The sequence below is a fragment of the Nothoprocta perdicaria genome, unplaced genomic scaffold (assembly GCF_003342845.1).
Source record: "Nothoprocta perdicaria isolate Ctin4 unplaced genomic scaffold, notPer1 scaffold_17, whole genome shotgun sequence".
Classification (NCBI taxonomy): Eukaryota; Metazoa; Chordata; class Aves; order Tinamiformes; family Tinamidae; genus Nothoprocta; species Nothoprocta perdicaria.
The window spans coordinates 2601520-2629374 of record NW_020454871.1 but is presented as its reverse complement, the minus strand read 5'-3'; the positions used below and the strand labels follow the sequence as shown (position 1 = coordinate 2629374).

At 40.4% G+C, this 27855-nt stretch overlaps 1 protein-coding gene across 1 annotated transcript in view; it reads right to left on the bottom strand.

The window, feature by feature from the left end:
- Positions 1-1135: 1135 nt before the first annotated feature.
- LOC112944482 (protocadherin-11 X-linked-like) overlaps positions 1136-27855 on the bottom strand; it is a 154898-nt gene continuing 128178 nt past the window's right edge. The window contains exon 3 of the mRNA XM_026035926.1: positions 1136-1342. Within this exon, the coding sequence (XP_025891711.1) occupies positions 1136-1342 (207 nt within the window). The remainder of the gene's footprint in view (positions 1343-27855) is intronic.

The window sequence follows — 27855 nt, the reverse complement described above, 5'->3', positions numbered from 1 at the left end:
TATAGAAACAAACATAGAAGAAAACAATGGATTGTATTTTCAATGGAGTACTGAAAAATTGTACTGGTTCTTGTCAACAGGCTACCCAGTCAGAAAGCTAATGACATTCTGAAATAACGGCAGTATTTCACACACAATGCAACTTAACACAGTTTTGAATGTCAGACTGAGCACCTCCATTTATCCTTTGAAGAAAGCAGCACATGGAGCACGTCCAGACGGATGGACCCCTCATGCTCCAGCCTCTGGCAGCACAGGCCAAGACAACAGGGTGACTTCCCAAAGCCAGATGAATTTGTCAGAGCAGGCTCAGAGGCAGCAATCTCCGCTCGACCCAGAGATAAAACTCACCTCTCGCAGAGGAGAGGTTAGTCCCTCTCCTCTTACTCCCAGCRCACAGGACTTACTAACTCATTCTTCACGATGTGCAAAAGCAGCAGAAATACAACTTTCAGGCCAAGCTGAGGCCAGAACAGCTTTGCTTGCAATTCTCTTTCTAGGCCACTAGCAACATGTCAGAGGTCTCCTTACTCATGACATTCATTTTAATCGAGATACAAACAGCCCATGGATACGTAATAGTTGTCTATGTAAGGCAGACTCTTTAAGGAAGAGACTGTGGTTACCACAGTAAGACAGAGAAAGCAATAGCAGTAAATAGAGGTCTGAAGTGGTCTCAAGTTCAATGAGATTTTGCCCGTTTTCAGTGTCATAAGAAGTCACTGATAACTGCAGAATTAAGGAACAGGCTCTTCTGAGACAGTTACTACATATCACAGCTGCCCTCAAAAGACAAATCAGCCCCCACCTCTCCCTTCATTTATGAAGAACCAGTGACTTTGCAGACCTACGTATTGTTCCAGGAGGAGGAACTTCTGGATAAATCCAGCACAGAGTAGGGCAACAGCATCAAACTTATCTGAGAGCTTAGGTACAAACAGTAAGGCAAATACATACAAACACCACACAGCCCAGAATTCTTACCAACAACTCAAGAGCGCTTCATTCCTTTGGATGTCCAGAAAAAGGGTTTTTTTGCCATGTGAAAAAGCAACATCCTGCTTCCATCACTGCCTTAAAAACAAGCTCCCCATTGCGGCCCGGCCGCGCGCGGCACCGACGCGCCCAGCGAGCGTCACTTACTGGACTCGGGGTCGGAGTTGCCGTCGCCCTCGGTGCGGCTGTTGGGCGACGCCTGCTCGTAGTACTCGTCCCGCGGGCAGCCGAGGGGCAGCGGGTGCGAGGCGCCGGCTCCGCCGCCCGCCTCCGCCTCGCCGAGGCCRCTGTCGCTGCAGCTTTCCTGGGAGCCGTCGGGGAGGTGAAACGTGACGCGGCGCTGAGACTACGAGGAAGGGAGAAAATTACATGGTTTCTACCACGGTATCGGTAATTGCTTAATGCAGCCAATTTGGGAAATGTATTATTTCGGCTATCTGCTGCAGGCGCGTTATCTGCAGTTGTGCACAATTTCAGGCTTTCGTGAGCAAGCAGCCCCGTGTTCAAACCCGCTTCACTTGACAGCGGCGCCTTCTTCCCCTTCTTTAATTCTGTGAGCCCTGCTACGACATGAAAGGCACCTCATAAAGAGAGATTCTGTCAGACTTCACAGGTCTCTGGATGCCTTGTGTATACCGACTTGGTGATTTCAATCACTGTTTGAGGCTCAATTTATTTCTCAGCCAAGTTTCCTAGTTTTCAGAGAACGTTTTCTTTCCCATTAAAAGCCTGCTTCACATGTTTGGGCCTAAACACACGGCATCCTCCTCATGTTGTGTTTCTCTAAGGCAGGGAAACAGCAGTAAGAATCTTTACGTATTGAAAGCAATTTTAATAGATCTTACCCATCCATTAACCTAATGAATTCCACTACTTCCCTTCAGATGTTTCACTACAACAATTTTGATTTCCATTATACCACTGTTTTTTCTAGTAAAAGGTCTCAACCTGGGAAATACAGGGAACCAATGAAGCAAAGCAGTCACAACACAGCTGTATACTTGAAAAAAGGCCATGTGAATAAAGTACCTTAAGTATTAAGCATAGGACAACATTCTCATTATTACCTTATTACCATTGCTACTAGAGTTTTGAGTGAGTGATTTGGGAAATGTAAATCTGTCCAAGTATTAAAAACTATATATGAGCAAGCAAGTAAGCAAACTCTCGTGGTTGCACCTCAGGAACATGAAAGAAGTAGTAGAAAGATAATAGAAGATAATTTTTAAAATTCTTTATCTATTCCTAATCAAAAATCTCATCTGAAAGCCAATGACAAACTGCCCAGTTCCAGATTCACGCTGATTGACAATTGCAGATATTACATTTCTGAGGCCATGATGCAGGAAAGCATTTACTGGTTTATAACACGGCAGATGCTGTCAGAGATCCCGATACCTTTGGTCCATGTAAGTGACGGTGTCAAACACCATCAGTTACATGAAGTTTCTGCTTAAAGAAAAAAGAGGGGGGGGGGGGGGGGAAATCAATTCCCTACTTTTCAAATCTCTTTTTATCACCCTGACATTATTACATATGCCCAAAGACAGCTGCCATACAGCACGGTACAGCCAAGAAAATGGCAAGATCCACTTTACCTATGTCATTCCTGACAGATGTTTGTCAAAACTGTTCTTAAAAGCTACCAATAAGAAATTCATAGCTTTCTGAGAAAATCTATTCCAGTGCTGCCCATTGCCAATGGAGAGGTTTTCTTCTAATGCCTAACTTGACTCTTTCTCCTTTCAATATAAATCACTGCTTCACTTCTGTCCATCACAGTCTGGTTATTCCCGCTCATCTTTTGATATTTTATTACTTCTCTCTGCTTCAGAATAAACAGACCTTATTATTGCAGTCTCTCATGTGTCTTTCTCATCTTTCTTACTGCTCTCCCCTGCCTACGTGTTCATATCTACATGGGTTTTTGTGCACTGCTCCAAAACTGCTCTTGTACGTCTGCAGCCTGGCACAGCGCACAGGGATCATTTCCCATCTCCAGCAGTGCCCAACTCCGCAGGTCCCACCACTGCTTTGCCTCTTCCATGGCAGCATAACACATCCACCTTGCAAACCACGGCAATGCCTAGTTGCTTTTTCTGAAGACTTCTCTGCCACTTGAACCTTTTCTATTCAACTGTTTACTGGTGCTAAGTGCAGCATTCTGCATTTGCTTGTTTGGATACGCTCCTGTTTTCCCAGAGGATGTCTTCCACGTCCCCATTTTGCATTCCAGCCCTGCTTTCTGCCACAGTTCAGCAGGTTTAGCAAAGTTGCAGCCATCAGAGATTCTACCTCATCAGGTGGATCTTGAAGAAAAAAGGGCAACTGAGGAGCCCTGGAAACACCAGCCAAGAATTACGTGGCATCATGTAGGGCAGAAAGGAGAGAGGAGCTACCTCCTGTGACTGCAGAAGAGGCCCTAGAGCCCCCTGGAAGAAGTTCAAAAATGGCAAACAAAAATCAAGGACAATTTGCACACCTTTGCACACAATTTGCACACAAATTGTGCAAAATTTTGATGTGACCAGAGGCCTCTGTTAAACCACGTAGGCCACTGTCTGCAGCTGCTCTCACCTCTCAACTGGGCTCTCTGGAAGCCACAGGGGTAGCACCTTCCCCTGCACAGGCCAGAAAACCAGCTGGTTCCACAGAAATCACTGCTGCACATTTGACCTTTATTCTATCCTACTTCTTATTCATCAACTGCTTCTCAGACCCCTATTTCTACTAGCATTCTCAGTACACCATTACCTGAAAATCTGAGAAATTAGACTTACGTTGAGTTGATCCAGCAAAAACACTCCCACAATGTTTCCGATTTACTCCCCACATAAAAACTGTGCCTAGTTCCTATACAACTCTAGTCTTTTCATGTGGAAATTGAATATTTCATATATTTTTTGTTTTTAAATGAGACCCTGAAAAACATAATTGACAGCATTTATGAATAATCAAACTCTCCTGTATAAGCACAGGTTTGGTGAACACTTTATTTACCCAGTTTTACGTGGCTGTTGTATTCAGCACCCATGCAGGAGTAAATCTGCTCAACTGCGAGCCTACAGTGAACTTGAAGAATAGAATGTTCTTTAGAAGCTATTAGCCCAAGTTTTATATTTAAATACCAGTATGAGCTTTCAAGAAAAGCTGAGAACTTCATGGTTACTATTATGTACAGCTGGGAGTCGTTATGTTTAAACAAATGATTTTTTTTCTGTTCATGGTTTGTAGTCAAAAATAGAGCAGAAGCTCTTCAGAAGATGACAGTGAGGGAGACTACAAAGTCACTACGTCTTTTATTAATTGCCTACTGCAGTGAGAGAAAAAAGAAAAAAGGGAGAAACCAAACCCAAAACACAATTAAAGCCCTCAATAAATAACCCTCCTACTCATTAAAAGATTGCTTGCAAATATTTAAAGCTGAAATACTATTACCAGGAAAGAAAAAAAAACATACAATTTAAAATAAACTCGCCTTAGCTAAAGGCTCGTGATTTTTAATTTGACAAAGTGCCCAAATATGTCACACCTGATAATACTGATGACAAAGCACTTAGTTCTGGAAGAATTTATCAAGATAAAAGAAAAAAAAATCAGTTATTTCTCCACAGAACAGTGCTACCATTTTCCTAATTCATGCAGACATCAAACAATGATCTGGAACAAGCCATTCTAATAAAATTTTGCCAAAAGCTGGAACTTATCTTCTGTCACATTTATTTTGGAAATTTCCTCCTTGAGGCATTTAAATTTCAATTTATAAGATTACAAAATATCCTCAGACTCCAGCTGTTTTTCTATTTATCTCCAAACAGAGTTAACACCGACAGTAATAGAATAACAAGGATTACAGCTTGTTTTATTTATTTGACTGAAAGTTAGTGTATTTTTCCTAAAAGGCAAGAGAAAAATGCAAGCAATGCCACTATATATTCTGAGTGGATTCCAAAAACACTGATGTGGGATGAAAACCTCAGGGAAGCTCATAGTAGAATAAGAATGGTAGCTGAAAATAAAGATAAAAATTAGGGAAAAGTACTATAGTTTCTCTGATAAATATATAACAACATTGAATTTATGATCAATTAATAACTTTATGGCTATGAAAGCCTGATTTTTGCTGCCAGAGATGGCAGAAACCCAGTCACAAATCCTGTCAGAGGTCTCATTTGGCATCACAAAACGCAGCTCATTCTGGAAAAGCAGCATATGTCTGGGGGGAATTCTCTCAGAAATCCTCAAACCTTCCTCTCATTATTGAAATTTATATGAAGACTGATCAAAGCCTCGAACTATTCTGTGTTCAGTCTTTCACTACAATAATTAGACTGTGGCAGTGGGAATAATAAAAGACGAGTTTAAGTAAATAGCTTTGGATACATTGAAGAGATGATTTCTGGAATTATACACCAGGGGTTAGCCAATTTATAATCAAAAACTGAAAAAAAGGTAATAGAAAAAACAGCAGTTATCAACAGAGAAACATTAAACTATTAACCTTATTAACTTAATTCATTGAAGTAAATGAATATCCTTACAAAAGGAGATCCTAACCAAAAAAAGAAAGATAATATTTTAAGTTGTGTTGAATTAACTACATTATTTAGATGATAATTCTGATTTAAATTCTCATCTCGTTTAGGAGATGCTTTAAGACATTATGGAAACAACAGAAAAGGACTATTTCACTTTTTTTTCCCCCCCCACTGTTAAACAGACAGTGAATAAAGAGATCAAAACATTTTTAATTTTAAGACCCATTGTTTGCTATTAAYATTGATTTTCTCAGGAGGTTCTACTTTTCAAATGCCAGGAAATCATGAAACACACATCATAAATAACTTGATATCATCATCAGTAGTGGCCAACTATTCTTCTCAATGGTTCTTAAAGAAAATTCCTACTCAAACTATAATTTCCAGCTCAAATCTTTTTATACTTATCTATAACTTCTGTTCCATAACTACCATCCTTTTCTCCATATGCTTTGATGGACACACACAAAACTGCTATTATCAATGTAAAATTCAAAATCGTACAAAAACAAACAGCTTACAAGGATCCAACTCCCACCCCTTTGGAAACAAGTCGTTATACTGGAACTCCAGAAAGAAAAGGCAGTATTTTTCCTTTCTCTGAACTTATAACGGTAAATTATTGCTATTACAATAAAGAGCAAATGGAGAACTCTGCTGAGGGCTACACCAGGTAGAGCAAGATTACAGCCTGACCTGGAAAGAGCCCAGCGCGGTGAAGAAGGAAGCTCAAATTCTCGTGTCYTCCCTTTACTCTTCCCCGGGTGTCATGTGGTAGGCAGGACAAAATATGTGACCTAGCATTTGTCACTCAGATTTGAAAGAACTTCTGAATTTTAGTAGCAATAATCTGTATTTTATTTTGGAGCCTCTAAGATGACATTCAACAGTCTTAGCCACACTTACCAGGTGCAAATAGACAACAAAGACTCTACTATTAATAAAAGCACTATTGTCATCATCTCTTGTGATTTAGTAATTTTAAAAAAATTCTTCAATATGGTCTGAAGGGATTTTGCATTGGACTATTTTTGAAGAGCAAGATGAAGAGCTTCTCTGTTGGAGTGGGTGCTACACAGCAAAGTAACAGTATTCAGCTCATTTGAAAACTATAAAATCATGTTCAGCTTTTTTCCCCTCCTCTCCCTTTCCACACAAAAAAGAAAAAAACTCCTATTATTGCCAATATTGGCATCATCATTTCAAAGATCAACCTTGTTCAACAAGACCTCTTTTTTTATTAAATGAGTACAGCTGCATTAGCTACCGTTCTCTTTATCGATTACATCCATTTAAGTTTCTAATTTTCTTCATGTTTTTCAGGTCTAACAGATCTACTGTTTCCTTGTTCTCCATATTTACCTTATTACTATTGACAACACATCACATTTTTTAATGCCAAGACTCCAGAAATGCTGGAAAATCTAAGCATGCCAGAGAACTCCTTTAGACGTTCTTCATCCGAATTTATCTAGCCTGCTCGTTTTAAACTTCCTTAAAATTAATCATTGGTATCCTACAGCCTCACTAATTACAAATGAAAAATAAAGCATCTGGCTTCTTTCTAAAGAACAGAAAGCACTGATAAATAAATAAGAATACATTCTTCCRGTAATCAGTGATTACTGATGTAACTGTACTGCAGCACTGTGAGATAGGTAAATAGTTCTACGCCTTCACTCAGTCTTGCCTTAAATAACTCCTCCCACTTAATTAATTTCTGTAGATACCGGAAGCATAGGCYATTCATTTCCAAAAGGCTTAATTGCTGGCCCAGATGAATGCTGGTTCCATTTGGATGATTATCCTAGTCAATAGTATTGAAATGAGAGGATTACTACCTGCTGCACAGCAGAACAGTGGAGAGAAGGCATCCCTTTGCCTGTGCAAATGGAAATTAAAGTTGTCAAATCTGCTGGCTGAATTCACCCACACTCAAGTGGTGTGGTTCAAGCGAGGAGAAGTCAACTTGGAAGCTTATATTCAAGGTCCTTTCTAAAGCTATTCTTACAGGCTTTTAACTAATTTCCTAAAGGCACATGAAATTTTACGTAACTGATAGAAAGTGCAAGCTTGATACAGTTCAGATATTAGACACTACAAAAGAATAATTTTGGGAAACCCTTTCAGGTAGGTAAAGCAGCRTAGAAACTTTTTACCGTGACATGCTTTAAGCAGGAAATGTTCACCTATATTATGCTTTAGCGACATAAACAAAAACTAAGTTGATGTTCCTATTTTACTCTTGCAACAAATGGGCACCGAAGGCATCGACTGTCCAAGTCATTGCTGAACARACATCCTGATAAACCCATGACATCAAAGACTCCTGATTAAAAACTTCAGTGAGTATTTATTTTCAGAATCAAATCCTCTCTGTAGCAGAAACTATACCTATCATGCCATTTTCCATCAACATTTAACACGTAAATTCTTTTTTGCATTTCTCAACAAAGAACTGTAATAAAAGAGCAAATAAAACTGAAAATAACATTTAAAGCAGTGTCAAACATTTTATTTAGCTTTTGAAAGGCAGTTATTGTATGCTAACTAGATGTCAAAATGATACTTGAAAGAATGCTTTTTAAACTTTAATTCATGTAAGTCTTCAATTTGACATGTGATTAAATAAAAATTACACAGGAAAGAYGCACTACAGCTGTGTTGTTGCTAAGGTCGAGAAATTGCAAAGTCTCAGTTTTAACTTTTTAAACTCATTTTTCTCTTCCCAGCCTAATGTCTTTGAAGTGTTATTCTGAATGATGGATTTCTGACAGACAAAGTCATTTTTTGTTAAGAGAGATAAAATAATAAATAACAACATATAAACATTTTGGCAATACTTGACATTACTTAGCAGAAATATTCATAAGRTGCTATTGTAGTGCTGAATATTAAGAGCAACACTATTGTTTACTTAATAATTTCTTGGTGTTAAATACTGAAATAGAGTAGAACTTCTATTTTCCTAAATGTACATAGCACTCTAGCTCTAGTTTCATTCTATAAATTTATAGATTTCAAGAGGGAGTTCAGATAGATATATTTGGCCTTTTTTCATTTATTAGGTATAGATTTATGGAACAACATCCAGTGAATTACTCACTGACCTCCAGCCCCTACTTTTGCATTGTATCAGTCAAGGCTAAACCATTAAGTCCAAGAATGATRAGGTTATTAGAGCTATAGAAAACTGCAAAAAATCTCAAGAACATGATTCAATTCCATTTGCAATATTTTTCTATTCAGTTTTTCATTTAAAGGTCAATTCTCTGCGAAGCAATACCATGTGCACGCAACTTCACAAAACATCATAAGTATTCATGTAAAAAGGCTTGAAAAATACGCCTTCCTCATCATTAATGAGCAGAACTCCTCTTACTAGTGTTTCCTGGGGGGAAAGGAGGAGAAGGGCAGGAAAAAAAAAAAAATTAAAAAAAATTAACACCCCCCCCACACACACACTATATCTGGTTTTGGTTCCTTATATTATACTTAGAAAATCTCCTAAAGTTACAAGAAGAAACATGTATATGTAAAGGACAAGCCATGCTCTAGGTGTATCCTCAAACYGGTTGGCAGAAGTAGCTGTGCATCGCTTAAGCTTCACCTCAGCCTAAATAAATAAATAAATGAGTCTTGTGCTTTATGGCTTTTTTTTTTCTCCTCTAAAAAAAAAAATCTCTCTGTTGTTTTAACCAAAGGCATTATACTTACTTAATTTGATTAAAACTAGAAGTCTCCCATTTGCATCACTATTTTCAGAGCTCATACTGTCAGGTCGATAATAAGCTTTTGACTGTTATTTACAGTAAAAATATATGAAATATTCAAAATTATTGCAGTGARCTGAGCTACAGCTTACTGTCGCACTTCTAAATGGATATCTAAAATACACATTTGAAAAGGGGAAAATTTTATGAAATTAAGTGCTGTATTGTGTCATTGATACTATCCTCTGCARTCGCTCCCCCGGATAATCAGAATATCAATCTGGCTCTCAGAATTCACTACTTGTGTAATTGCAGCAGAGCAAAATATAAAGCCATTAGCCATCCTTTGTTCCTTAAGCCTCAGTAGCTTATTCCCCTATTCAGAGGGGCCAGTCTTTGTGAATATTGAGATTACTTACTGATCTTCCTTCACAAAACAGACTATACAGCACAGGTTACTGAAGTAACGCAGCAAATGCTGGTTTGCTTGAGGAAATGCTGCCATTCTGGGCAAAATGAGAAGAGAGGCTCTTGCAGAAATGTGAAGTAAATGTGTGAGGTAAACGCGTGAACAAAACAGTTACCTTAATGAAGGAGCTTAAAGCAGCAGCCTTCRCTCCAGCATTGGGACTACTGCTCCTGCAGCTGCCCTCATTCCAAAGCAGCCAAAACTTACGGGCAGGTGATTTGTTCTTGTGACTCTAAGAGTCTGCAGCTGTGGGACAGGGAGCTCTTACCCCAGGGCTGCCTTTGTGAGCTTCAGGTGCTCAAGGCCAAGGTCAGGTTTTATACRGAACACCTGTGGCCTTGGGTTGCTTTGCTGGAAAATGTAGAGCTGCGCAGGAGAGCTCCTATGCTTAGGTCATGCTGAAAAACAGGAGAAATATGGGCAGAAGACAGAACTGTTGACTTAGTACCTTAAGTTACTGAGAAGTCCATGGAATGATACTGGTGCAAAAATGTGCCAAAATGACAAGGAAAAAAGCAGAGGAGTGGGCAGAAGGGAGGACGGGCCGCTCGAGCAGGCAGTGCGGGAGAGCTCTGCCTCCCCAGAGCCTGCCCGGCCCACGTGSTTCCATCGGGCCTCAGTAGGTCAGCCAGATCAGTACGGTTCTGCCTAAAGGCAGGCAGGTCCCCGCCATTTGCTGTACACATAAGCCAATAAATAACATTATGGCATACTCAGATATTGTACAACTGCACTTCTGAGTCCCTGCATGCCCAAATGACCCAGAGAGCTGAAAACTAAAAGGGCTTGGGGCGAGGGAGAGGAAAAAAGAGCAAGCGTATACGGACAGAAGATTAATACTTCAAGCATCTTTTCCTCAGGATTACTCAATTTTCATGTAAAGCTCAGCTAATCCAGAGGTAAATAATGTTCTCCCTAGGAGGTACACTGAACCTGCAGCCTATAAACCCCCGGTATCTTCCCGACTCTCACAGCAAGCTGAGGATCAAGGATGGTTACCACTTGCTGATCCAGGAAAGCTCAGCGGTGCAGCCCTCCCTTGTCACATGCAGTCACGCAACAGCAAATGCAACACCTCAGGTCTGCACTGTGCTCCTGATGCCCGGCTAATAATAATAATAATAATAATAATAATAATAATAATAATAATAATAACAACAACAACAACAACAACAACAATAACAACAACAACAACAACCAAAAAAAGGGGGTAATTCTGTTTCCGTGTGCAGCTTGGCTTGCTTGGCTGCATCACTGATGTACCAAAGACTGTCCTGGTTGCTCACCCTGAAACCATAATTATGCATAAATTTGCCCCCTCAAAAAAAGAAGTCAATTTAGCTGAATTCTTTAAACTATTTCTTATTGCTTGGCATGCAGGGTAACTGTGTTTTGCACACAACATAAAATGCACTTCACACATTTTCCAGGCAAAGCATTTGAAAATAAACAGCACTGCTTACGTTCCTTCTCCCGCTGTTTCTAATTAATTTGACCTTTGGTCCTATTCTTGTCAATTCAGGGGGCACATTCAAACCAGGAGCCAGCTACCGGCTACACTTGCTATTCTGCAAGTCACCAACTACACGTGTAAGCAATGGAGGAAAATCTATACCAGACAATTAGCATTCTCCTGACTTCTATTTTTTTTTTAATTCACAGAACTCATTAATAACTTTTAGTAGGTAAAATTGAAGCTAGATATCCTCCAACACCTGAGGTGCATTATATTCTACCTTAGCACAACAGAAATCCTTTTGATGTGTGGGAAATCTTATTAATAGATTCACCAGAAAACAAGCATGTAAGCTGGCAGAGGCAATTGCAAGAGGTAAAATGAATGTAAATGACAGATGAAAAGAAATGTCCATGCCATTCAAATCCATTTAAACAAAAGTGCTGCAAAGACCACGACGTAGAGCCGAACGGAAGTCTTCAAACTTGAATTTCATATTATTCGTCCTGTTCTAAATATACACTCTGTATTCCCGAGCTATGTTCTTCCTTTACCCAATTAATACCGCATTAAAATGTGCTCCTGCAGGGGCTTTTTCCTCACACTGCTGAATTGAAGTTTTTCAGCGTGCTCAGATATGGGGTGGGGGTGGGGAATACTTTCTTGCTTCTAAATACTGCCATTTGGAAAGCCCATAATTGCAGCACTTAACTTTCTAAACACTTAAGCCAGAATTAATTATGCCTGCTATTATTATCGGGAGTATGGATTATGTGTGGGGTATGATGAAGGGAAGTGTGATACACCATTTTATTGTACTCAGTGTATGCAGTGGGTGCACAGGGCACTTAAACCATTAGAAGCAACAGGCTTCCCTGCTTTGATTATATCTCAGTGTGATCATCAGATATCCGCAGAATCAGCCGTGCTCATTTCGTGCTTTTTTGTTGTTGCCTAATTAACCACATTCAGGATCCTCCTTTACACCAGGAACATCATTTCAAAATGAATTCTACTTCATTTAGAATTATATTGGGTTTTGATGGAAAATAATAGGAAGGTGATACATAAACAGCTTCCATTTCAGCTCAGTTTGAGATGCCATTTTCACTGGTGGCCACAARTACTACAAAGATCAGCAAGTGCCTTGAACAGGCACTTCTGCCTTCAGTTTTATATGGCGTTGAGGAATCGCAAWTATCTGCAGTAATCACAATATCTGTCACCACTGTTATAGCTCATTGTCTATGTTACCTAAAAAATCTTTTACGTTTGCATAATGCTGGGTGAACGTGGGGGGAAATGGAGGCTGATACTGCAGCTGATTCAGCAGGAGAAATAATACCTGTAACGTATAAGGCATTTAAACATACATAACAAAGAAGGTAGATAAACATGATTTTTGCAAGGGGGAAATCAAAGCCACGAGAAGATGAAGCTTCACTCCCAGAAAACTGGATCCAGACCTTTGTGCAGAACACAAGCTGAAGTAACTTTGATCTCATCCCAGCGTATCAAAAACAAATAAATAATTTGTTAGAGAAACCAACCACCCCTTSCCCCCAAACAATGCTTGTCTGAGGTGCAGAGTACTCTACAAGGCTGGGGCAGGCGGTGTTTGACGGCAGCATGGCCRTGGCTGCCAAGCCGTGTGGCGGGACGCGAGGCCTGCAGCGCCCGGCGGGCCTGCGCACACGGGGCCTCCAGGGACCCGTGCTGCGCTGTGGCGCCAGCAGCGGAGGCGCAGACAGGGCTGCAGACACCAGAGGAATGGGTCTGGCCTCGCCAGCTGCCCCCAGTGCAGACCTGGGAGAGGCAAGTGTGGCCTCCCGACGGCGGCCGGGCACCTCGTGGGGAAGATGCCCAATGCCATCACGAGCAACGCAACRGAAGTGACCTGGGCAGCACTTCGGGCCTTTCACCCACGGCGCTCCAGGTGTCTTTGTGACCCCGAACCACGATAGATTCGTTCGTCTCTAATCAGAAATACTAATGCCCACGGTCACCGGTAAAAACCGAGCAGGCAATGRTGGAAGTAATTGCCCTAAGTTGTACAGAAATGTGATCTGAAAAAAGCAAGATGTCCTCTTGCTTTTTTCTGACCTTGTGTCGACTCACTGCAACCACTGCAAGCCAAACAGTTCACTCTCTCTAACTGTTTCCACCCTGTCTCAAAAGGTATACCCCATGTTTTCATACATATAGACTATAAACCCACCCTTGGTGCAAACTGCAGTCTAATTGCCCACTGAGCCCCTAAGGATTCACAGCAGAAAAAGGAGACAAACACCAACTACAAGACGAYGACTTTCTAGTTCCCAATAATTTGCCTGTCATTCTGCAAATACGTAGCCCTATCCAAGTAACTTGCAAAGTCCTTTATCAGGGATTTACATTTGCTAGGTAGACATTAAGCATTTTTTTTGCGTCCTGGGGGTTTGCATTTCAATGAGTCTCTTTTCTGTGATACAAATATACCAAAACTGCCATCGACTGACAATGGATTTTAGAAATTTGAAAAACAGCCTAGAGTGTAGTAGTACTTTGCATATACACATAATTCTCTACTCCRACAGGCTTTAGAAAGATGAATTCAGTTTCCGAAGAATGGCATAGGAAAGACAGTTATTAAAACAGTTTACAAATCAACACCACCAAAGTGCATATGGACATGGCCTGTTAATTGTCTCGATTGAAAGTTAAAGCYGAGTCTATGGAAGAAACCAAAAAATGAAATCCAGGGCCCTGGACAGAAGGGGCAGTGCAGGACTGTGCTATGTAACACACAGCACTTTATGTGCTCCCTCCACCATGCCACCACAGAGGAAAGGTTTTCCTTTCTCAAAATCTATTACAAAGTGTCCTGACTTTAGCTGATCTCATAGACTCTGATAAACTGAATTACAGTTTGCCTGAAACAGGGAATTATGCACGTGCATTTCAAAAGAATAACGCACATAGAGCATCACTTAAAAACCTATCAAAGCCAGACAATATGCCACAAGTCCAAAAGGAAACGTGACTCGATAAATGCTAACTAGCTCATCCAACACTAGCAGGTATCCACTGAAGTGAGTAGTAATGCAGTCTGTTTCACTGGAGCCATATGGATTAAAAAAATGCCATTAGCAACACCGTCCAGGACTGAACCTGCTTGAGAGAGTGAGAGAACAATAATGATCTTATCTGCTTTAACAAGACTGAAAACCTGGCGGCTGCAGAAGGTACCTTCTGCCAAATACTCCATCTGTGAATAACAGAGACCAGTTCATTAATGGAAATCTTCAAATTAGAGCTGAGAAACTCAAGGCTCAGAAAGGACTGCCTTGACAAGCAAAGTTCCCACTTAAAAGCTCTAGAGGTTCAGGAGGCTTAAGTTTGAGTCATTATAATCATCTGATATTACTTTAAAATATGTCTGCTTCTGTTCTGAAGCTGCATCCAACAGCAGTGCTCCCGCCAGGGTTTGCCACTCATTTTGAGAGAATAGCTTGAGCTCTGGGAGGAGTTGCGCACGCAGAGATTGAATTCTGTCAAATATGATATCTTACCAGCTTGGCAATATAATGAAGAATTTAAATTAGAAGCATGGGTGTTCCATTTAGAGTTTAAGTCAGTCTTACAATCTGTTCACTCAGACTTTTAAAATGCTTCAAGGGAGTACCAGCATACCCTCGACAGAAGCATTAATTATACACAACAGATTTCATCCCGAGCTCCCCGAAGTACTTCTCCCCCACCCCCAGCTCCCTACACATAATTATTGGGTGAAATAAATGATACGAATGCCAATAAAAGCTAGATTCATAAACGGAGCAACAGCAATGCCCATCAGTTCAATGATGTGCAAAGTGGTGCTTCATGGTGCGTCCCAATGTGCCAACATCCACCAAACCAGACACCCTCGGTTAAAAGGAGGTACTTCTGAAATTACAAGTTGTTCTTCACAAAGGAAGTATAAGTAGACAATTATTAAATGATTTTCCTTCAGTCAATATTGACGCAACTTGTAGCAAAATATCAGAAGAAATTACATTCTATGAAAACTGCCGTAATATTTTTCCAGAATACTCTTTAATTAACCCCCTGCTGTAGAACGATGTGAGAAAACTTCTACCAAGTGTCGGTATGAAAGTTTCATGAAGACACATTAAATGAATGGCAAAATGTTTCGTTTTTATTCATCTTCTAAACACAAACACAATAGCAGAACTCTGGTCAGCCTGAGCCTCACTCTAACACTTCTAAATTTCCTTTTTCCAAAGCGACACAAAAAGGCAGCTGGACTCCACCGGAGGCCGGAGGAAAGTGCCACGTCCACGTAAAATTCTAATGGAGGAACAAATAGAAAAGTCACATTTCTACCCTAGGCCTAGAGGTAATCAAACCAATGCACAGGCAAATCGATGCAAATGGCAGTTCGATTCCAGGATGCCATAAGGCATTACATCACAAACTTGCACATCATATCTATAAAGGTTTGATTTTGTCAGAGCTTCCATCTCTCATAAGCACGTTGCCACACTCGAGCTGAAAATACTCACAACTAAGCAGCTGAAGTGCTTAAAAAAACCCCACATGCTGAAAGCGGTAACAGCGAGTTTTCTGTAACAGACTGCATGTTTAGGGTGAATTACTGCACAGGCACCTAAACACTTSTCTGCTTCATTTTAAACACCAACCTCTACTCAGATTGGGTTTTTAGTAGAAAACCCTCTACTAAAACTGTTCATTTTTTCACCTTCTCTTAGAAACGGGACAGGCAAGAAAGCTTGTGAAGGTCCCTCCAAGAGCACAGATCCACCCCTAGCTCAGGTGTGACGCTGCCGTATGTTCATGCAGCTAGATATGATTTCCTCGAAAGCCTAGTGAAAAATGCATTAGCCGTCACCACGAGTATTTCCACTTGAAGCTGGATTCTTTTTCATCTCACCAAGAGCAGCACGCAGATTAACCAATACTTCATCCATCTCCAAGCCCTTAAAACACAAAACCAACCACCACCACCCCTCTGAGAAAAACAAATGCTCCACTCTACTTTTCTATTTGTTGCTTACAATTTGCTTGTTCTGGAAGTGAGAAGATTTAGCAATTTCATGGTTAAACCCCCATTAGGAAACAGTGGATCCAGTCACCTTCAAGGCAGCCGGTGGCATCTACAATGTCAGTAGGATTTTTACTCTTTCGTTGAATAATTATATTCTTGCATGCAATTTGACTTCTAAACTATTTTGATGGCACTACCTTGATAATTCCTGTGAGGAAAAATTTAATTTGTTTTCCCGATATTTTCAGTGATTGCTTGGTAGGGTTAAAAAAACAATTGATTTTAGATATATTTTCAATTACAGCTCGCAGAGATGTTGGCCCTTAATGCAAGCTTGCACCTGTTTACAAGCATGCAAATTTGCATTGCTTTTCCCCTTTCAGAAATGTCTCCTATCAGGCGAAAATTGGTTTGCGGGACTTGTTGCCCATTAAACTGCAAAAAGCGAGGCTCATTAAAAAAGGATAAAATAAGGCTCAGTATCCTTCTGTGGTGCTCTGAGCACCTTTGGTGCCCCATGCTGCAGGAGCCGGTCATCAAACACCCAGACCTGAGCGCTCAGCTTTGTTACTSAAAGAGGGTGCCACAAATTAAAAGTCTGTGATGAACAAGAAGTGATCCTGGTTGCTTGACAAGCAAACATAAGGCAGAACTGCTCTCCAGCGAGTCTGTTTGCAGCTCCAAAAGGCACCGCAGGTTCTCAAACACGCTGCCTCCTTTTCTTCTCTTACTTTGCTGCGTGCGCCTATGTTTGGAGAAAACAACTGAAAAAATGATTGATTTACCAAAGTGAAAGAGGACCAGGCAMTTATCTTCAGAAATGGAAAGTTGAAAGAGTCAATGTCTCATCAATGTATGTTAACCTCTGACAAAGATTCCCACTGAGATTCCCCCACTAAAGGCAGAAGGGGCAATTACCACAACTTATATTTTAAGTGTAATGATTTCTGCTATCTCTGCTAAAACACCTTAAAAGTTGAGCAAAACGATCAATGGCTGTTTTCCCGTCCATGAAAAGAAAGGACATCTCTTTTTTTTATTATTATTATTTTTTCCCCCTTTTCTTTGTAATTTAAGTTCACCAGATTGGAAATTCAGGGAAAATCCAATTGTGTGTCTCCAGAAAGGCACATCCAAAGCCACGGTACAATAATACTAAGCTTCTGCATGAAATTCATGTAGAAGTCAGGAACAGAAGAAACCCGGAAAATAGAAAATACTATATATATGTATTTACACACATATATATACACACACACCCCCCACATATATATAGATCACATAAGATCTTCTGGCAGTGAAACTGTGACCACAATCTGGCATATAAAGCACTGTTTGCCCTGTAAGGATACCCATTCCCCTTGAATATTTTGCAAGGAAGCTTGGTAACAGTTATTAAAAAAGAAAGTCAAGACATTGAAGTGGTGTTACTATAAAACAGAAGCCATAAGGCTGGAGCTTTATACAAAAACAAATGAAACACAAATCAGGTGGGTGTGACACAACCTTAACTTTTATTATACCTATAAATCACTCAAGTTAGAAGCGACATGCATGTCTATGAATAAAACGTATCATTGTGGTTGTTTAGGCTGTTTACAATTTACACATCCATATATCATTTGATAAAAATACAAAATGTGAAACAACCGAGTGCATAAGGTAGAATCATGGGATGTCTTACAACAGATAATGAAATGTAATACTGAATTGTCTCACTGTGAAACAACATGCTGAATTATGATACAAAATCCTGCTTTTCAAAAAGTTAAACAACAAAATACCCTTTAAAAAAATCAGAAGAAAAAAGAAAGGTTTTAAAGACTGAAAATAAATAAATAAATAAAATAAAGTACTTCTCAATACATTCAGCCTTCTTTCAAAGAGCAGGCAAATCCCCAAAATACTGACTTTGAAGTTGCTCARAGTAGTTCACTTCTCCTGTTCTTTACTCTTTCGGTCTGATCCAATCCAAAGATCAATGTAATGACCAGTATATTGGCTAGCCATACATCTTAATAAATGAATCTTCATTATGCAATCTCCTTAATCCTTCAAGAGCTGGTCTGGCACTTGTAAGTGCTAATGAGGGGTCACAAGTAATGCTGCAAATAATAATTTGTGACTGAACTGCAACCTCTTTTTTTACATTCATTATTTATCACATAGCATGATTCAAACAAGAGCACGGTGAACAAAGGACAAGCCATTTCAGACAGTGCTTAAATGGATAATTTAACCTTAGCACAGCATCAAACACCAGACTCCAAAGTCAAGCAGGAAACTTCACATCCTGACCTTTGGCAAAGCTCAGGAGCCACRAGCAGGGGAAGGCGCCAGCTGCTGTGACATCTCTCCTTGCGCAGCGAGAGCATAAAAACAGCATCTGGTGATTCTCAAGAGCTACAGCTCACTCAGTAAGACAGACAGAAGAATATTTTAGGGCCCGGCTGGCAGTTTAACCTGCTCCAAAAAGGCTTATTGTTCATTTGGGCCCATCACTGCAGTCACCCAGCGTTACTGTCACTGTACGGGCATGGCCGTGTCCCCCTCCTCTTCCCATGCACATTCTCATTATCCTCTCAAATCTTGCGTTTTCAGAATCACTGGCCACATCTAATCTCTCACTACAAAACCCTTGAGAGCTTTAACAAGTATATGAAAGCCCAGCACATACCACAGAATGAAAATATTTCAGAGATTCAGCAAAAATTATTTTCTTCTCCTTCTCTTCCTCCTATTTTTCTGCAGTAAAAACGAACAAGCAACACATTGATGCTCCCAAACATGAAAGTCAGTAGAGAGGAGCTTTAGGCAACACATAATTTATATAATGGGATACTGTGGCTATTTAAATCATGCTCAAAATTATATCAAATCAGCATTACATTTATTTTTTAAGACTTGAGGGACAAGTCCACTTAATGCTCTTCTGCAATATTTGGCCTTTTGACACAGAAGGAGACTTCTAAGCTTCTTTTAAGTTTTAAGGTTAACATGAACAGAGAATACCCATCGTACGTGAAGGACATCATGTACAGTAAATTCGGATATAAGCTGTCCCATGAAGAAAGAGCAACGTGCAGAGCATGTTAGTGAGCACATAAAAACCACCCCAAGTGCACTGAAGGGCGAGGAAGAAGCACTGACATCATGATGGCCCTGAAAAGGGCAATATTCTCACCTCCCTCCAGAACGAAGCCATTCACCCTAGTTAGGAACCAGCTACAGAAAGGCAGCTGACCTAGACAGGTCACCTAACACCTCATAGCAGATATGAAAAAACTTACATTAATTTTAACCCTATATAATTTGAATTTTAAGTCTGAGTGTTATTGTAACTGGGCTAATAATACCCCTTCAACATTAGGATTTTAATTAGACTAAAAAAAACTCTTGGTTTTGCCCTGAAGCTCTGCCCACGGTAAGATTTTAACTGTAAAACTGATGGAGAATTCAAGCAAACTAGTCTAATGCGGACGTAACAAACTGGCCAGAGTGGCAGCACCTTGAGTAAGTTTGTGGAAGAAACTGGGGAAGATGCTTACTCACTTGAGAGCTTATGAAAGCTGTCACRCTAAATCTCTGACCAAATCCTACATCAATTCCCTGTTTTCAGAAAATGGAACAGAGAAATGGATGAGAAACAAAGAGAACAATATCAATCCTATTGCTTACAAAGTTAATTACTATTGTTCCTTCTTCCTAAACAGTCTATCTTCAACAGGCTTCTCAGATTAACCAAAATATTATGTAGTTTGAGATGCTAGAATGCAAATATAAATACTTCACTTTCAAAAGAAAAAATGAGTATTTAGTAACAAGAAAATGCTATATGCTTCCATCTCACTATAATGCATACTCTTTAAATGAGTAAACACGAGTAACAAATCAAACAGCAAAAATGACTGTGCTGATGCTTGTAGAAGTGTAGGTATATTTAATTCGTACATCAAGACCTTTGACGCTGTTTAATTATTAATCCCATATTTTCAAAAATGGGCTTGCAACATCTCACTCAAGAGATGCAATTCACTCCCTCAGAGGTAATTCTCAGGCAAAATTTCTGTGGCTCATTGTGAAGAAAATCCCCCCAAAATTTTGAAAGCAAGTAAAGGAAGAAAGCTTCTAATATGAAAAGCAGCATGTATTCACTATAAAGATAAGCTCTGAATTGTTAACAGATACCTGAGAAAACTGGAAATTATTCCTTTTCCAACTCTTTAGGAATACTAATTTTAATTTTGCTAGCTCTCAGACAGAATTTCTAGCGAACAGCTCACTGAAGTTCTGATCATCCCTTCATTTGTTGGAGGCAGCTCCAAAAGCAGCACCTTCAAACCCAGCACTTGGCCAAGAAAAGTATAATTAGCTTAACAAAGAAGGAGTTAAGCCCTTAATCAATATCCTTTTTCAAGCTGTCCTGGCAGGCTCCAGCAAAAGAGGTGGCCCAACCAGGGAGATGAAACCCCAGGTGAGAAGTAGTTCCATCACCAAAGCCTTGTGTAGCAATCAGTGGGGAATCATTGCAACCTCGGAGCTGCAGGTAAGGCCACATCAGAGCAATCCTGAGTCCATTTCTTTCATTTCTGCAGGAAGTAAAAAGCAATCGGTGTCAAGGGATTTCATTACTTCACCCTCCATACTACTACTAATCCATGTGCTACCCAAAAAAGTTGAAAACCTACGTGAAAAGTACATTTGTTTGTAAAAACGAGCACAGTGTTTGTAGGAAAGCTGTAGAAGGATGCAGAAATAATGACCTTATGAAAGTGCAATAGGATACAGAAATAACAAAAATCGGCCTGTGTCCCACAGCCAATTCCCTAGAGCCATGTGTGCTTCTCTAACGCTAAATCCCTTCCTTGGACCACTGGAAAACGGGACAGGATGATTGTAACGTTCAGTGTATATTTATACCTATGATTATTCTTTCCAAAGCCACAGTCTTTATTACAACGGCCACTTAGCAACACTGCAAAAAGATTATTTTTCAGCTAAAACTAAAATGACAAAGAAGCCTGTCATAAACTGTAACAAGGGTTGATAGAAAGCTGGAAACCAAAATGTAATTACACATCTAATTTTGACCTATGATTTCCTCAGATAGCAATGCAACCAAGCGATCACCATCCGAGACCTGCTCCTCTGGGCTCCTAGCCATCTGATCACAACCCAATAGCACAAGTGCCCACGTGCAGAAGTGAATGTCTCCTCTCTGTGCTTTACCAAACGGGTTCACAAGAGGAGGTGAGCAGAAAGGGAATCCCAGGAAAACTTCCCCATAATGCCAGGCCTGATATCCTCCTGAGAGGAAACACATCCTATCCTATGTGTGCTCCTGTGCCAAGCTGGCACTCTGCATGCAGGCATTTTGGGGAGGGTTGTTTATTTCTGCATGCAAGCAGAAGGAAAGTTTCTGGGTACAAAATTTCATCCTGGGAGGGGGTCCTAACCGTGCTTTGCTTTCCTCTTTGCAGGGATGTTCTACCTGTGGGGTAMGAAGCTTGGAGCATTTAACAGCACATCCGAGCATTTCACAAGCTGACATTTGTCTGCAGAAAACACTTAGCAGCTAATTCCAAAGAAGAAATTCATAATGATGGAAAGTTGCAGCCGAGCAGAAAAGGAGGTGAAATTTGTCAAGTAAATTTGTTCATTAGCGTTGCTGTGCCAGGTTTGCTGGGGAATGCTGCTCTCCTCAATGTATGCCCAAACACGGCCGCCCGCCCTCGCAGGCACCCCGCGCCRTTGGCTTTTCTTTGCAGCTCTCTCCCAGCTGCCTGGTTTCCCTTTATTCTTTGTTTGGGCGAGGGCAGTGACAAAGCACTAGCCTGCCTTTGGAGAGATGGTGTGAAGGATGGACTCCCTGATCCAGCAGGCTGTGTCCCCCGGAACACGCACTTGCAGGCACCAGCGCTGGCTAAGAATATGGACAGATAAATGGCCCGGGCAGTTGTGCAGAAACGCACTGTTTTTAGTGGGATGTTGGAAGATCGTTATGGCTTTATTAGGTTATTTAGACAGGAATTAAAACACATATGTGCTTTGCTTCTGTAGGACCTGGCCCAAGGACCTGGTGGCTTCAACAAGCTCTGATCAGACCCTCAGGGATTGGTAACAAAACAAACAAATATTTAGAGGTTGCTCATCTAAAGTCAGTCTCTGAATCCTGCTGTGATAAGAAAGAGGAATATCTTTGTTCTCTTAATCAATATTCTGGGGGAGGAGGAGAGGTTTCACCGAGGAAAGAAAGTGGTGTCAAACAGTGCCTTTGTGATCGTGCATTGAGGCACAGGGCTGAGACTGGTGTCACACAAGTCTGGTCAAAAGGTCCTTAACTTATTCCAGAGCTGCTAGTGGTCATGCCTGGCACCAAGTCCCACAGCTCCAACAAGAGCACTAACAGGCAGGAACAGACTTTAACATCCTGTTTTTTGCCCCTATACCCTCCTTTATTTTTCTTAATTAAGATATATTGAGCAACTCTTCCACAGAAATCTGTGCATTATGGACAGCTCCCATTTTGCCGTGCATTAAGCAGTTCTCTTCAAGGCTGCAGATGTTGCTAGAAACGCACCAGGGCGCAGCTGAGCAGCAGAGGGGCCACGCAGTCCATGTGCCAGTACGGCGGTGACGTTCTGTGCTGCGGTGGGAAGGGGAAGGACAAGCACAGGGAGGAGGTGACAGGGCCGCCGAGTCAGAATGGGGATCACAACACCGCCAGCTCCAAAGACAACCACGTTAGACGTCAGCCGCGCAGACCCACAGCACTTCCTGTAGCTGCAGCTCCTCAGTATCGCTGTTTAACGGGAAATTAATTGGCACTATGACAACAGTAACTGCACTTAAGGAGCGGTGTTGATTCCTAAGGAGACAGCGCGCAGAACAAGGCCAGGAGGCRTCTTCCACACATGAACAGTTGGGTAATTCCCTCTGAATGGAAAGGCACACCGGGAAGCAATTCCAGAGCTACACAGTGGGGGATTGGGCAGCCCAAGCATCAGTATCTCCCTCATGGATTCCATCACGTTCCCCACGGCCAYAGGACGTCTCTCTTACTATTCACCACACCAAATAAACGCCAGCGTCCAATAATGAGATCTAATACTGCAATAATAATGATAAAAAATAACCAGCAAATGTCAAACTACTCCTTGTCACTGCAAGAGAAGATGTCACAGACATGGAGCCCGAAAGCAGTGGCTGAAGTGATACTGTGCTCTACCACATTAGAGAATACACATTCTTATCCAGGAGGGATACCGGATGGCTGCTTAGGGGTGTGATTGGCTTGCAAAAGTACTGAATAAAAGGTTTTTGACAAGTCTGAGGGGTACCTGACCAGCAGAAAAGTTAATTGTACAAAATTCATTAATACTGGTTCATTAATTAATGAGTTATTAAACATTAATCAAAGTGTTCTGATGCACATTTCCACAAAAGCCTGTTTTTTTCTGACTGCACAAGCCATTGCTTGCCCAGGCTTATTACAATAAATGAGTGTATTGACGTATATTGAGAAATCAAGATAGGGGGTCACACACTCTGGCCACACAAAGGGACACTTATTCCTAACCAAATAAAGCCACAAAGATAAGGAAGCATTAAAAGAAAAAAAAAAAAAGAAGAAGAAAAAAAGACCACTGTAAGCAGCAAGATGAATAATTGCCATGGATATAGTCCTGGTTTTCTAAGCGGACTTGCAGCTCTGCTCAGTGCTCTGACTAAAGGCACTGAACTAAATTAACTGAGAACTTCTGACTTCATTCATGACCTGAGTCTTAGAAATTCAAAGATGATGATGCCCAGCACAGTCCGAACTGTTGCTGTGTCCACATTCCGTGTACTAAAGCAGAATATTTTAACTTTAGACCTATTTACATCTAGTCTCCAAGGAGTTCCCATCATAATAACCACTGTGTAGAGCAGTGCATTTCAGTGGTACCTTAAGTATCCAGCAGAATCATCACCACAGATTCTTCCTTATTCCCAGGAAAAAACACTAGGAATTGAACAAAAGAGTTGAAAAACACAAGGTAGAAAACCATAAATTTGTCCCAYCAAGTAATGTAAGACCTGGTCTGACAGCTGGACGTTAGGCTTTAAGGTACATATGGAATAGRTATCAGCTATTAAAGACAAGACTGCTGTGCTTATGCACATACAGACACACACACATATATAAACACATACACACATATACATATATGCACATATATAGAAAGTATTAAATGGAGTCTGTTYAAAATATGAATTTCACAATACTGTSAAAATACTGATGGTGAGCTCATTTAATCACCGAAAAATATGATAAATTAACCACAGTAGCTTTCAGTGCCAATACAAATCATCATTTGCCTGGGATATATCTGCCTTCAGACACACCTTGGCAAAAATGCACTGCACAACTGCTCCTATGCAGTGTGGTCCACCTGAAAAAATACACATTTGGGATTTGGGGAGGTTGTTTGTTTGTTTTGTGGGGGGGCTTTCCTACACACATACAAACAGATCTGGTAGATATGGTTTGGCAAAGATAAGGTGTTGTAAAAGAGCAAATGAATGAGGAGAAAAATAGTATTTCTTGCCTTAGGCATGAACCAGCACCCTTGAATTCTGTGCTACAATCAATTTCTAAGCTTACACTACAGATAACATCTTTCATTGATGTCTCATCAAACAAATCAGATCTGACCAGTGAAATACAGAAAGTTAGCTGGAACTGATGAAAATATTCATGTATTTGCTTTACTGAGATTGCACTGCCTAAAATATTAACCCTTTCTAACACCAAAGCTACTTTAAGCAGGGATTTCTGACCTGTAGAAAGCAGAATTAAAAAAAAAAATCTTTTTCTTTTTATATATAAGCAACAAAGAGGAGCTTTCTGCATTAAGCATATGCTCTAATTCCAATTTGGAGTCACRGTGCACCGCTTCTGCTTGCTGAACAACAGTGTTTCTGGAAAAGAATCCCAGTTCAGACGCAAGACAGCATTCAACAGAGTGAAAAAGAAACGGTTCAGCATCCTGTAGCTCTACTGGGAATCACAGAACAAATACTTTATATAAACCTACGGAAGTCAACCCAAAATGCTTGATTTGAACATAATTTATCCGCAGATAGAAATATACTCGGTTTCATTATTAAACCCTCACTGCTAATATTACTGTGCCAGAATTATTTATGTGCTTTAATAAAAGTGCATTCATTACTGCAAATCAGAAGATCAGAGATTCAGGCTTGACACAAGGACAATTACTRCTTATCTTCTCCTTCGGAATCAGGTGCTTACAGCAGCATTTCCATGTAGCCGTTCTAGACAACCACCCTCTCCTGGTGAGGTGGATGAGAATAGCARGAGGTCAAGATGTACAAAAATCAGGTGAAATTTATTTAAGAACCTAAATCTTGCAGTTTAATTTGCAAATCTAATCTGGTCCACTTGCTTGTAAGACAGCCTTGGCATTCATTTACTTAAAAGTCAGAGTTCCCACTGATATATTACTCTTGTATCACTACTACTAAAATAAATTGCATCGCTAGATAGGTGACACTCTGTTTTGGACGCACATACTGTGTCTCTGCAGCACAAAGTAAGCCATATTTGTAGGAACAAAGTACTTGAAAGAGCTGTGCAATAAATTTATAGTTAATTTAATGGAATCCAAATAAGTCATAAAAAAAGCATGCTTCAAATGGAGTAAAAAAATAAAAAGGCATTTTGGTTAATTTACAACCTATATTTTCATAGGGCATGAAACACTTCAATACCATTAATGGCACTTCTTAAAAAAAAGCAGTCTAAACTGCACCTTGCCTCCAGGTAAAATTAAAGCACTACTCCACATATAGTAAATTAAGTTCTAGAGCATCAAAGTTACCYGGAAAGAGCAGTTTGATTTTTGCTTTGCTGTTTAGATTATCTCCCAGGGACTATTTCCCTCACGGATCAAAGTGTAAGTGCTTGCTAGGAGCACTGACACGGAAAAACATCCCAGGATATATTGAGTGCAGCGAGCGCAGGCTCTGCGCCCGCCTCGCTCCTGGTTCAGAGCACAGGCACCAGCACATCTGCTTTAGTGATGGAGCTGGGCTGCCTGTGGGGCMGACTTGGGTTTCCTCACCGTCATCAAGGAAAATCCACCAGCAGCGACATTCACCACCAGCACCATCTATCTCGTTATTAACATCCAAACTTTCCTCGTTTTAACTCCCTGCATATAATTTTTCAAGGACAATTCTGCAGTAACTTATGGATGATCTGCATTTGAGAAAAACTTTTCAAGGGTAGAGAGAGTTAACTTGCATGGTGCTCAAGTAAATTTACCATCCTGGTACATTTGGTGACGCAACCTATGACAACAGCACAAACTTTCTTTACGTTGCTTTTTCTTTACTTTTTTTTTTTTTTTTTTTTCCTAAAAATGAAAGATTAGCGCCTAAAGAAAACAAAGAGAAACACAGCAAAACCAAATCTGAATTCTTACTTCATTGACTTCAACTAACCAGAAAAGGTGGGGTTTGCCTAGGCTTAAGGTAAATGGATTTCAAAACCTGAAATGATGGTAGGACCTAAACTGAGATGCATTTCTGGACTAACTTGTCAAAATCTGGCATGAAACGGACCTTAGTCTGTAGTCACTCTGTACAAACTGCAGGAAAAGCATCAGGCATCAGGCATCAGGAGAGCTCGTGGCAAATCAGAGAACTGTATATTTAAATTATTTGAAAACATTTTGCTTTTTTTGTAAGCCAAATGATAAAGCCCAAAGCTCTGGGCAAGCATTTTATGATGCAGAGGTACCAAATGCATCAACTGCGAACAAACTGCCGCAGTGTTTCCGTTCTATAGGGCAGAATGCTGCACATTCCACATGCTCGGAGGCTGCCTTTCCCAAACTGTCAAGCCTCCAAACGTGCCCTGCGCCGCCAGGAGATACCCTGCAATTTGGATGCACTCGAGTCATGTTGGATTGCTGTGAAAGCAGAGATTACCAAGCAGCAAAGGCAGAGCCCATCCAATCATTTGAGGTGGTCATTGCTAAGAAGCCACTTCTCCAAGCATGTCTGGACCATTATCRGGGGCTGCCACATGTCAGTGAGATAAGTATTTAGGGAGAAATAAATCTGGAATGTCCAGGGAAAAGAGGAAAATGAGCATACAGTAACTCAGGGCTGGTTGTAAAAACGCAATTATTCAATATGACCTGAAAACACTCAAGTTGTTTTACTTATATGATTATTGCTTATATGATCACTTAATTTTTCTTCTTATGGAGAAGACATATCAAGCATAGACATATGCTTGATGCTTACTTTTAGATTTGCAAAAGCTTAAACTAAAATTTAGTTTAGTCTAAAATCTMCTATTTAGGCTTAACAGTTGACCGCAACCAGTGGAACCTGGAAATGGCCTAATCCTTTATGATTATCAGATGAATTTTAAAAATCACAAAAATATTTTTTCCTAAAAAGAATTCAATGAAAGGAATTATCAGGGGATATTCTAATATATTATCTGGGGACTTTTCAGTAGTGGCCAATCCTAATCTCACTCTTATTCACCTATGACAAATCACCTTGTATTAGGACACAACATTTTAAAATATGTGTTAGGCTTGTAAAAATAG